The sequence below is a fragment of the Siphateles boraxobius genome, unplaced genomic scaffold (genome assembly GCF_051911475.1).
Source record: "Siphateles boraxobius isolate OS27281-9 unplaced genomic scaffold, OSU_SipBor_1 128, whole genome shotgun sequence".
Taxonomy (NCBI): Eukaryota; Metazoa; Chordata; class Actinopteri; order Cypriniformes; family Leuciscidae; genus Siphateles; species Siphateles boraxobius.
The window spans coordinates 117,657-129,655 of NW_027508731.1; the positions used below are offsets into that span (position 1 = coordinate 117,657).

The 11,999-nt window shown below is 42.5% G+C and overlaps 2 protein-coding genes across 3 annotated transcripts; one reads left to right on the forward strand and one right to left on the reverse strand.

Moving 5' to 3' along the window:
* Nucleotides 1-1,783: 1,783 nt before the first annotated feature.
* Nucleotides 1,784-8,165, forward strand: mycbp (MYC binding protein). The gene is made up of 5 exons (XM_077225185.1): nt 1,784-1,896; nt 2,440-2,512; nt 2,586-2,634; nt 7,679-7,808; nt 7,972-8,165. Exons 1-5 carry the CDS (start codon nt 1,882-1,884, stop codon nt 8,011-8,013), a joined length of 309 nt encoding a protein of 102 aa, XP_077081300.1. The 5' UTR covers nt 1,784-1,881; the 3' UTR covers nt 8,014-8,165.
* A 1,884-nt stretch (nt 8,166-10,049) lies between these two features.
* On the reverse strand, nt 10,050-11,885 carry gja9b (gap junction protein alpha 9b). 2 transcript variants are annotated; one of them, XM_077225183.1, is made up of 2 exons: nt 11,715-11,885; nt 10,050-11,528 (listed from the first exon to the last, which is right to left on the reverse strand). In XM_077225183.1, the coding sequence occupies exon 2, from the start codon at nt 11,522-11,524 to the stop codon at nt 10,067-10,069; it is 1,458 nt and encodes a 485-aa protein (XP_077081298.1). In that variant the 5' UTR covers nt 11,525-11,528; nt 11,715-11,885; the 3' UTR covers nt 10,050-10,066. The 2 variants fall into 2 exon arrangements, with proteins under 2 accessions (XP_077081298.1, XP_077081299.1); XM_077225184.1 differs by having other exon boundaries at nt 10,050-11,525; nt 11,715-11,797.
* Nucleotides 11,886-11,999: the final 114 nt, after the last annotated feature.

The window sequence follows — 11,999 nt, forward strand, 5'->3', positions numbered from 1 at the left end:
CTGTTTTTATAAACCCCACATCTCACATATTTCAACAGGGTATCTTGCTTTATTATTATTCATTATGAAATTCTTAAATAAACAAACTTCAACAACATAAGGGCAGATCCTTTGAGCGCTGCTGATGACGCTATGAAGTGACGCTCGAGTGATCAAGTATTCCAATGTATAAAAAAGCTTTCATTCGATTCCTCCATCCTCATTTTCTTTCCTAGCGTCCTTCCCTCAAAACCTACAGGGGGTGGAGCTGAGACGCTAGGAAAGGAAACGAGGAAAGGAAACGAGGGAAGGAAACGAGGAAAGGAAACGAGGAAAGGAAACGAGGAAAGGAAACGAGGAAAGGAAACGAGGAAAGGAAACGAGGAAAGGAAACGAGGAAAGGAAACGAGGAAAGGAAACGAGGAAAGGAAACGAGGAAAGGAAACGAGGAAAGGAAACGAGGAAAGGAAACGAGGAAAGGAAACGAGGAAAGGAAACGAGGAAAGGAAACGAGGAAAGGAAACGAGGAAAGGAAACGAGGAAAGGAAACGAGGAAAGGAAACGAGGAAAGGAAACGAGGAAAGGAAACGAGGATGCACTAATAAGAAATGAGAAGCACCGTAGTGTTAAATGGTGAAAACTGTGACAGTGCTCCTGCCTCTGTTAACCCCAACTCTCTTGATAGCTACTTGATTGTTTTTCTTATTCTTTTGTTAAACTGAAAGTGTCATTTGTAACTTGTAGTGAGGAAGGTCCCATTTTCTTTTGTTAATTATTTTTCTTCTGGTTTTGGTTAAGGAAGTCCTATTGTTTGTTTGTTTGTTTGTTTGTTTCCAGCCCTGTATATATAGAGTTTTGCTGGTGTTTTTGTCCGAGTGTGAAATTAATTGATGTAAATGTAGAGATGTATTTATTGAATGTATTTTGTGCTGAAACAATGATAATGCTTCTCAGTTTATCCCACATAGACTGATGTTTGATAAAGTGATTTTAGGATATAGAGAAACGAGTCCGAATGACTGTGAAAAACTGTGACATTAATATTGAACACTAGAGGGAGACACAGGATAATTAATATTTTAAGTTCATCTTTCTATATCTTTCAATGGAAGTAAATGCAAGTATTATGAACTGACAATATAGTTTTATATAATTAGTTTACAGAGAAATCTGTTAAATCCAAGAAGTATTGAATTTATTTACTTTTTCTAACATGCTTAATATAGCAGTCTGCTCTGTGTAGTATTTCTGCATCCCAGCATTATTATTATTATTTCTACAAAACAAATTACATGATTTTATTTATGAAAGTAAATATTTATTTATGCTGTGGTGAATTAATCAACTGTGTAATTTTAAATCTAGTAAACTACTCAAAAACACTGTTCATTTCATCAACGAAAATGAGACGAAAAATATGAATCATGACGATAATAATATGATTTTAGATCCATTTTCAGGCTATAAATGCTGTAACCACAGTCGAGATAAATTAGTTTTCATACTAAACGAAACACATAAATGAAAATGAATATCTGTGAGTCTGTTAATTAATCAATCCCGCCTATATATCACCAAAAAACATGAACAATGAATAAATGCAATAACTATATTAAATGATTAACATATGATAAAATAATATGGAATAGACAATACAACCACAAAGCCTCATTTCCTCATATGTGTGTTAACTCATGTCAGTTATTAACACATTAATTCTCAGAGCTCAAGGGTTAAACTGAGATTTTAGTGACTTTAGCTGTTAGTGTTGATGACGGTCCCTTTAAGCGTTGCCAGGGCGACCGTGTGTGTTGTGTTTCCGCCTTGGCTCAGCGCATGCGCACGGAGGAGTCGCACGTTTGAGGCATTTGGCGAACAAACATTTCGTGACTGTCATTCGCGATGGCGCATTACAGAGTGAGTAAATAAAACTCGACATTTTTCCATGTAAAGATGATGTTTTACTAGAACAGAAAGCATTTGAGTTGTTGTTTAGCTTTTAAGAGCTTTATATCTTTCATGGACGAAGTGAAAGAACTTAAACTTTAAACTTACAGTATAACGTTAAATGTGTGATAAAGTGTATGTTTGGATATTTTCTCTTCGTTAAAGCCGCTGGTGTTTTAGTGTAGGTTCTCCTGAAGTTCACACAGCTGAACAGAATCTCATTAACTAGCGACACCATCCACTAACAAACACAATAACGTTACTGACTCAAATACAAGACACTTGATACAGAATCTAACAGTGACATTTAGGCACTATAAATGTTATTCAACTGCTCTAATATGTGTATGTGAATACCTGTCTTCTGTGAATCCTCTCAAACTCACAGCTGAATGTGTGTGAATGTTTCACCTACTTTAGCTCGAGGTTGGGGAAAGTTACACACTTTGTTCTGCAGTGGAAATAACAGTATCTAGTTTAGTTGAGTGTTCTTCTGTTGTGTGATGTTTGCAGGCCTCAGAGTCGAAGCGAGAGCAGTTCAGGAGATATCTGGAGAAGGCCGGGGTCCTCGACAGTCTCACCAATGGTAAAATCACTCATCAAATCAATATTAATCAAACATCTTTTGCATGCAGCTGATTTGACCTTCTGTATTTCAGTCTTGGTGGCTTTGTACGAGGAAACTGAGAAACCCAACAATGCCTTGGAGTATCCTTTACTGTCACTGAAATCACACGCTTCTGTTCCAGAATCTGCTCAAATCTGCTGTTCTCTGACCAGAATCTGCTCAAATCTGCTGTTCTCAGACCAGAATCTGCTCAAATCTGCTGTTCTCAGACCAGAATCTGCTCAAATCTGCTGTTCTCAGACCAGAATCTGCTCAAATCTGCTGATCTGAGACCAGAATCTGCTCAAATCTGCTGATCTGAGACCAGAATCTGCTCAAATCTGCTGTTCTCAGACCAGAATCTGCTCAAATCTGCTGTTCTCAGACCAGAATCTGCTCAAATCTGCTGTTCTCAGACCAGAATCTGCTCAAATCTGCTGTTCTCAGACCAGAATCTGCTCAAATCTGCTGTTCTCAGACCAGAATCTGCTCAAATCTGCTGTTCTCAGACCAGAATCTGCTCAAATCTGCTGTTCTCAGACCAGAATCTGCTCAAATCTGCTGTTCTCAGACCAGAATCTGCTCAAATCTGCTGTTCTCAGACCAGAATCTGCTCAAATCTGCTGTTCTCAGACCAGAATCTGCTCAAATCTGCTGATCTGAGACCAGAATCTGCTCAAATCTGCTGTTCTCAGACCAGAATCTGCTCAAATCTGCTGTTCTCAGACCAGAATCTGCTCAAATCTGCTGTTCTCAGACCAGAATCTGCTCAAATCTGCTGTTCTCAGACCAGAATCTGCTCAAATCTGCTGATCTGAGACCAGAATCTGCTCAAATCTGCTGATCTGAGACCAGAATCTGCTCAAATCTGCTGATCTGAGACCAGAATCTGCTCAAATCTGCTGATCTGAGACCAGAATCTGCTCAAATCTGCTGTTCTCAGACCAGAATCTGCTCAAATCTGCTGATCTGAGACCAGAATCTGCTCAAATCTGCTGATCTGAGACCAGAATCTGCTCAAATCTGCTGATCTGAGACCAGAATCTGCTCAAATCTGCTGTTCTCAGACCAGAATCTGCTCAAATCTGCTGTTCTCAGACCAGAATCTGCTCAAATCTGCTGTTCTCAGACCAGAATCTGCTCAAATCTGCTGTTCTCAGACCAGAATCTGCTCAAATCTGCTGATCTGAGACCAGAATCTGCTCAAATCTGCTGATCTGAGACCAGAATCTGCTCAAATCTGCTGATCTGAGACCAGAATCTGCTCAAATCTGCTGATCTGAGACCAGAATCTGCTCAAATCTGCTGATCTGAGACCAGAATCTGCTCAAATCTGCTGTTCTCAGACCAGAATCTGCTCAAATCTGCTGATCTGAGACCAGAATCTGCTCAAATCTGCTGTTCTCAGACCAGAATCTGCTCAAATCTGCTGTTCTCAGACCAGAATCTGCTCAAATCTGCTGTTCTCAGACCAGAATCTGCTCAAATCTGCTGTTCTCAGACCAGAATCTGCTCAAATCTGCTGATCTGAGACCAGAATCTGCTCAAATCTGCTGATCTGAGACCAGAATCTGCTCAAATCTGCTGTTCTCAGACCAGAATCTGCTCAAATCTGCTGTTCTCAGACCAGAATCTGCTCAAATCTGCTGTTCTGAGACCAGAATCTGCTCAAATCTGCTGTTCTCAGACCAGAATCTGCTCAAATCTGCTGATCTGAGACCAGAATCTGCTCAAATCTGCTGTTCTCAGACCAGAATCTGCTCAAATCTGCTGTTCTCAGACCAGAATCTGCTCAAATCTGCTGTTCTCAGACCAGAATCTGCTCAAATCTGCTGTTCTCAGACCAGAATCTGCTCAAATCTGCTGATCTGAGACCAGAATCTGCTCAAATCTGCTGATCTGAGACCAGAATCTGCTCAAATCTGCTGATCTGAGACCAGAATCTGCTCAAATCTGCTGATCTGAGACCAGAATCTGCTCAAATCTGCTGATCTGAGACCAGAATCTGCTCAAATCTGCTGTTCTCAGACCAGAATCTGCTCAAATCTGCTGATCTGAGACCAGAATCTGCTCAAATCTGCTGTTCTCAGACCAGAATCTGCTCAAATCTGCTGTTCTCAGACCAGAATCTGCTCAAATCTGCTGTTCTCAGACCAGAATCTGCTCAAATCTGCTGTTCTCAGACCAGAATCTGCTCAAATCTGCTGATCTGAGACCAGAATCTGCTCAAATCTGCTGATCTGAGACCAGAATCTGCTCAAATCTGCTGTTCTCAGACCAGAATCTGCTCAAATCTGCTGTTCTCAGACCAGAATCTGCTCAAATCTGCTGTTCTGAGACCAGAATCTGCTCAAATCTGCTGTTCTCAGACCAGAATCTGCTCAAATCTGCTGATCTGAGACCAGAATCTGCTCAAATCTGCTGTTCTCAGACCAGAATCTGCTCAAATCTGCTGATCTGAGACCAGAATCTGCTCAAATCTGCTGATCTGAGACCAGAATCTGCTCAAATCTGCTGATCTGAGACCAGAATCTGCTCAAATCTGCTGATCTGAGACCAGAATCTGCTCAAATCTGCTGATCTGAGACCAGAATCTGCTCAAATCTGCTGTTCTCAGACCAGAATCTGCTCAAATCTGCTGATCTGAGACCAGAATCTGCTCAAATCTGCTGATCTGAGACCAGAATCTGCTCAAATCTGCTGATCTGAGACCAGAATCTGCTCAAATCTGCTGTTCTCAGACCAGAATCTGCTCAAATCTGCTGTTCTCAGACCAGAATCTGCTCAAATCTGCTGTTCTCAGACCAGAATCTGCTCAAATCTGCTGTTCTCAGACCAGAATCTGCTCAAATCTGCTGATCTGAGACCAGAATCTGCTCAAATCTGCTGATCTGAGACCAGAATCTGCTCAAATCTGCTGATCTGAGACCAGAATCTGCTCAAATCTGCTGTTCTCAGACCAGAATCTACTCAAATCTGCAGAATCTTGCTAATTATGTTTAGACTAATGTAAAGCAAAACTAGATCCCATTGTTTAAAGTAACCGCAGTGCCGATCCTGACCTCCCTGGGGCCCTAAGCTAAATTCTGCTACGGGGCCCTCTACCTGACCCCGTGGGTGAACGTGATTTCACCAAGTACCACATGTTCCTGGATCAACATCTTTGTTGATCCTGGATCAACTTTCCAATCAACCAATCAGATTTGAGGGACAAGTTTACAGTTTATGTCAAGTTTAGGCTTAGAATCAGGGTGAAGTCCTTAAACATCAGTGTTATTCACTGATCATTACCCTCTGATTTTAGGGAAAAGTTATGGGTAGGGTTATGTTTAAGGGTAGGGATTGGGTAAGGACTACATTTTGGGACAGGAATGTTGATCCAGGATCATGTCTTACTTGGCAAAAGCTATGTAAACCGATTGCCATTTACACACAGTCACACCTGACACTTCAGTGCTCCCAATACAATCCTCCCTCCTTTAAACAAAACAGTCAAAGAATAAGTACAAAAATGTAGAACAGAATGAGGTTCAAACAAACAATATTTATTGAATAGAGTATTTCTATAGAATATTGGCTGATGATCCAGCATCTCCTCTACTGACAAACTTAAGCATAGCACCTGCAAATTATAGATAACTCATTTTATAAGCTGCATCAGACCATTCAAACTGGCTCCCAATTTCCTTTTATTCATTTTCAAATATAAAATACTATTAATACTATGACTTGGCTCTTGTAATATTTAACTAGTGAACTAGTGATGCAGATATCAATAATCCCTGTGAGTGATGACATCATTGATATAAAAAATTAACTTTTGTACAAGTGAACATGTAATTCCTGATATCAAAAATAGACATTGGTTAATAAAAATGTAACTAAGGGGCCCTATAGTAAAAATAATCAAGAATTCACATTGCAAATAGTAAAAAAAAAATTATTGATATCAAAAATGCATGAACTGTAAATGAATAAAATCTAAAATGGCTTGCCATAGCATGTTAAAGGTTTTTTTTATTATCCATGTTGAAGCAATTTTTGATTTATGATTAATATTTACTGAGGGATGTCCATCCATATTGACCAGTATGTCCAGCTAGCTATTCAACATTTAAAATTCAATATAGCCAATAAATCAGTAGTCAAATTGTCAATACATTGCTTTCCATCTTGTATAATTAGTGCAGTTGTTTATAGTTTTTAACTACACATTGACTGAGACTAGATAATCAGTGTCTTGTTTTAAAAGTATATACTATATAATGTGTACTTTGATGAGGAGTGCCATCATTCACGCCCATATATTGTACAGTATGTCTGGTCGTGGTCTCCACATATATTTCTGCTTGAAAAATGCGAGTTTCATTTCGTGCGCGCGCATATGAACGCATGATAACACACGCGACGCGGTTATCTTTTCCGAGCTGCAGTAAACAAACACCGTTGCACTTTGTCGTTCATCAAAAACAAACGTAATAAATAATTGTATTTTACTCTCACTTTTGTCAGGCACAAAGTGATGCAAGAGATGCACTGACTGCCTGCCCAGCTAGGTTAGCAAGACCGAAAAAACACAGTAGAAATGCACATAAACTTAACTTTGCTGACATCAAACTTGGAGAGGAGAGAACACAAGTTTACCTGATTGTTTTTCCCGCAATTCACTCTCATGTTCCCCCCCCCCCCCCCCCCCCCCCCCCCTCTTTTCGTGACCAGAAGAATAGTTTCACTTAATTTTGTCATGGATGTTGTAAACATTAATTGACGCGCTATGGCACGAGGGGGAGGCGGGGCCTTGAGTAATTTGCGGGGCCCTACGCAGCTTGCGTACTGAGCGTATAGGGCGGATCGGCTCTGAGTAACCGCACTTACATTCAGCTGATAAAAGACCCCTTATTTTATCATCCTGCACCGAGAGTTAATTTAAATTTAAATTTGATTTATGAATAACAAGTTTGTGAATGCAATGCTATGAATAAATAATATATTTATAACTTCTGACTGTTACGCCCAAGCTTGTGGTGAATTAAAGACATTGAATTAAATGACAAATGTGTACTAATGTGTTTTAACAAAGACTGGTGTGAGTGTGGTTTACAGTGTGAATGAGGGATTAGCAGCCTTAACGAACCCTAACTTCAGCTTCATCAAGCATCACCTGGGCGTTGCAGGACCGGAGGAGGACGACTCTGAGACTCTGCGTCTGGAACTGACTGACTTACAGAAGAAATATGAGCAGCTCCTGGCAGAAAACAAGGATCTGAGAAACAGGGTGAGATTATTACACAGTTACCACATTCACAGACGCTCAGGGTCAGCCTTGTGTTCACTGGAGTTATGAGTGTTTGACAGGCGCTTCAGCTCGTAGTGAAATGAGAGTGTGTGTGTGTGTGTGAGAGAGAGAGAATGACTTGTTTTGTGAACTTCATCCACAGCTCCTGCAGTACGAGCCGGCGCAGGAAGAAGCTACAGAATAAAACCTTGTAGCCATTTTGAAATTTATTTCTTTGCATTAGTAAAAAATATTATTTGTTCCTTAGTGTTTTTGTAATACAATGTCTAAGAAGTGACAATTTATGTTCAACAAATTTGTGCCTCATATTTAATAAAAAACATTTTTTGCACAGTTCTTGATTTGTGGATATTGAAATAATATTAGGAGAGATTTGAACTACAAACATAAATTGTATGTTTAACTTGCAACATTGGTTATACACTTGAAGAACAAATTAAAATGTGTATTTAAAGACTTAAAATTAACTTTATTAAAAACTATGCTTCAGAACGTTTCTTAGATGATCTCTTGAGTCTTCGGTCCTGTATCTAAAATATGTTCACCTTAAACTATTAGTGACTGATAGTAAATAGTGTACAGGACATAAGATAACGCTCTTACAGGTTTCTTGTACATACAGAACCGACTTCTTTTAGACAGTTAGAACAGTTTGTGGAGGACCTTTTCTGTTCCAGCGAGATGATCCTGAGCTCAAACACACGTCCAGTTCTTCAGAGGCCCGTATCTGTACGTGAACATGCGTTATTATTACAGTGATCTTTACAGTCCTTCACAAATCTGTAAACAATCTAAAACACTCTTATGCATCCTAAGTTTAACAGTTACATTCGTGCAACAGCCTCCTCGAAAACAAGCCTGAGTGAACAACACAATTCTATATATGAGATCTCGGTGTTGATTTTGGAAAAGTCAACACCGAGATCCCAGACTTTTTACATTTTAATTGTCAAATGTCTTTGAAGGCGAAACGGCTACTTGGAGACAGTTGCATTGTATTGTGGGAAATAATCCCTTTGTAGCTTTGTCTTGATAGTCTCAATCTGCAAAATGATTATGATTTAAAAAAATTGAGGGATGATACTTTTTTTGTCCAGTATGACCTTTTCTCTTATATTTGCATAAATTTAGCAAGGGTGTTATAAACTAAGAATATACGAACTCACAGCATGCATTCGCTGCTCTGCTGAGTTCCTCTGTACTGTACACATCACTGTTCACACTGAGATATGTCTGTCAATCAGCGATGGTTTCAGCTAAAAACATATTTACATTTAGAAGAACATGCAGGTACAAGTCCTCATTCTATAAGTTAAACATTTAAACCCACTATATGGGTCCAGGAAGAAGATAATGTTAGACTAGAATTTAAAGAGATAGTTCACCCAAAAAAATAGTCCATTGTCATCATTTACTTGTTCTCATGTTGTTCCAAATCTGTGTCACAAACTAGTTTGGTTCCCATTGGCTCATTTTTATGGACAAAAACAAAATAACACCAAGGCTGCGTTTTAGTCCAATATTGACATGTCCTTCACTCGCTAACTTCCCTCCGTCTCGTTCGCTCAGATGTGCGCCATTGCTTGCGTTGCACGAGTGTCCGCTACTGGCGGAAACTGCAATGGGCTGAACTGGAACGATAAGCCCTTGATCGCTTGGAATCAGCTATGGAGTTGATTTATTATTTACAATTTTTTCCCCTTTAAGAATTTGTTTAATGCCGCATCCAAATGTATATAGGTGTGTTTGGGTTGTTTTAAATGAAAAATATTCTAATTAATATATCATAGAGTTGTTTTTGGTGATTAGACTAGATCTGCGGTGATGACACAATCGTGTTGCATTGTGGTATATGGAACTGCCTGAAGTGTACATGTGAAGTAGACTCGCTCCCTCGGTCGAAATCGAGGGAACAAGGGTCGGTCCATATAAACTTCCCTCGTCCACTTCACAAATGGAACGGCAGGGATTCCCCCGAGGGGAAGTTCGCAAATGCGGGTCTAAAAGTGGACTGGAACGCAGCCCAAGACATTTATATGATGACAGAATGATCTTTTATTTGGGTGAATTATCTCTTCACCAAAGCAAATAAAAATCTTACTTGACAGAAACCTGTCATGTGACCTATAGTATTAATAAAGATGAAGGAGAATAACACACAGTAGAGTATCTTCAGATCTGCCTAAAGTGTTAATAAAGACACAGGAGAGTATCTTCAGAGAGTATCGAGAGTAACTTCAGATCTTCAGATCTGCTCGTCTGCTGCTGCTGGTCGGGGATGCTCTCTGTCGGCCCGGAGAAAAGCTTGGACTCTCCACAGAACTGTGGTGCCGTGACCCAGAGCTCAGCTCCGCCACAGAGTCGGGTGTGTGTGTTCTGCCGGCTGTCCTCAGGTCGGACCTGGACACGGCCCGTCCGCAGCGAGTCCTCATGCTCGGGTCGGCCTCAGGCCTGGCGCTGGAGTCTCCGCTGTCCGACCCGTTGCCCTCCATCACGGTGCTGCAGTTCCAGGCCGGGCTTACTCTCCTCTGCTTGCGCAGCGCCGTCGGGCCGGGCAGCACCGAGCTCTCGGACTCGAGCACCAGCGGAGAGCGGGTCCCGGTCGTGTTGTTGGAGTTGCTGTTTAGAATGAGGTCCCGGTTCTCCCTCTGCGGGTCCAGACCCGGCTCGCCCTGGACCGGGATGAAGGCGCACAGGGGGTTGATGAGCGCGGGGTAAGTGGGGCCGTTGCCCTGTTTCTCCAGGAGTGGAGCAAATCCGCCCAGGACCGTGGGGATGGTGGCTTTACGGCCTTGGCTCACGCACACCTGATGTACCACTGAGTTCTTCTTGCCGTAATAATCTCCCAGCTCATCTTTCAGCTGAGGATAGTAGTCCAGGATTCCCGTCTTCAGTTTCTTGTATGCGAGATGCAGGATCTCCATCAGGCTGAGGAACAGGGACACTGCTGCGATGCCCTGCATGAACACCATGAACACGCTCTTCTCCGTGGGCCGAGAGACGAAGCAGTCCACGGTGTTGGGGCACGGCTCCCGGTCACACTTGTACAGCGGCTCCAGATGGTGCCCGTACAGCAGGTACTGGCCCAGCATGAAGCCCACCTCCACCACGGACCGGGTCATGATGTGGGCCACGTATGTCCTGAGCAGGGACCCCCGCAGCGGAGCCTTGTTGAGCTTCCCGGTCTCCAGCTGCCTGAGCTCCCGCTCGACCCTACGCCGGGGCTCCAGAACCTCCAGGTCCATCGTCTCCAGCTCCCGGCGCAGGGCCACTCGCTTCTCCAGATCCATCGTCTCCAGCTCCCGGCGCAGGGCCACTCGCTTCTCCAGATCCATCGCCTCCAGCTCCCGGCGCAGGGCCACTCTCTTGCAGTGCCGCTCCTTCTCCAGCACGCGCAGCCGGTATATGGCGTGACCCATGTAGACCAGCGAGGGAGAGGACACGAAGATGACCTGCAGGACCCAGTAGCGGATCAGCGAGATGGGGAAGGCCCGGTCGTAGCACACGTTGTGGCAGCCGGGCTGCTCCGTGTTACAGATGAAGTCAGACTGCTCGTCGTTCCACACGTCCTCGGCCGCCACGCCCAGAACCAGCATGCGGAAGATGAAGAGGATGGTGAGCCAGATCTTTCCCACCATGGTGGAGTGGATGTGGACCTCCTCCAGAATTCCCCCCAAGAAGTTCCAGTCCCCCATCCTCCTGACGGGCCGAGAAACAGCTCAGTCACGCACACAAACAACACATACCATTCTGTACTTTAACACGGGTTACAGCGCGAAAACATGCTGACATGTTTAACTTTACTGATATCTGTAAGCACGTCTATTAATATGAAGCTGAAAACTGATAAAAGTTCACAAACGATAAAAAATTAGCAGTACTCACCATTTGAAATAATCACTTCTCTCAAAGATATAAAAACATTAAATGAGAAAAACTGAATCCAGCTAATGGCAGATCAAAATACATCTGCTACACTATTAGCTGAAAGAGACACTGGTTTGGCAAATGTAGGTCGCTGTTCACTTTATATCCTGGAACAAGCGATCGATGCGGTTTGTTGCATGCCGTGCAGATGTAGAGGCCTGCAGGTCATTTGGACACTGAGGGACTGAGTAACCCTTCACTGCTGTCACGCAACTCACACCACACTGGGAGAAAGCACTTACG

Bases quoted from the DNA above. Each gene is read 5' to 3' on its own strand.
- gja9b (XM_077225183.1), bottom strand. From the start codon at position 11,524: ATGGGGGACTGGAACTTCTTGGGGGGAATTCTGGAGGAGGTCCACATC.
- mycbp (XM_077225185.1), top strand. The intron at 2,513-2,585 runs GTAAAATCACTC...TCTGTATTTCAG, and splicing joins CCTCGACAGTCTCACCAATG to TCTTGGTGGCTTTGTACGAG. The intron at 2,635-7,678 runs GTATCCTTTACT...CCCTAACTTCAG, and splicing joins AAACCCAACAATGCCTTGGA to CTTCATCAAGCATCACCTGG.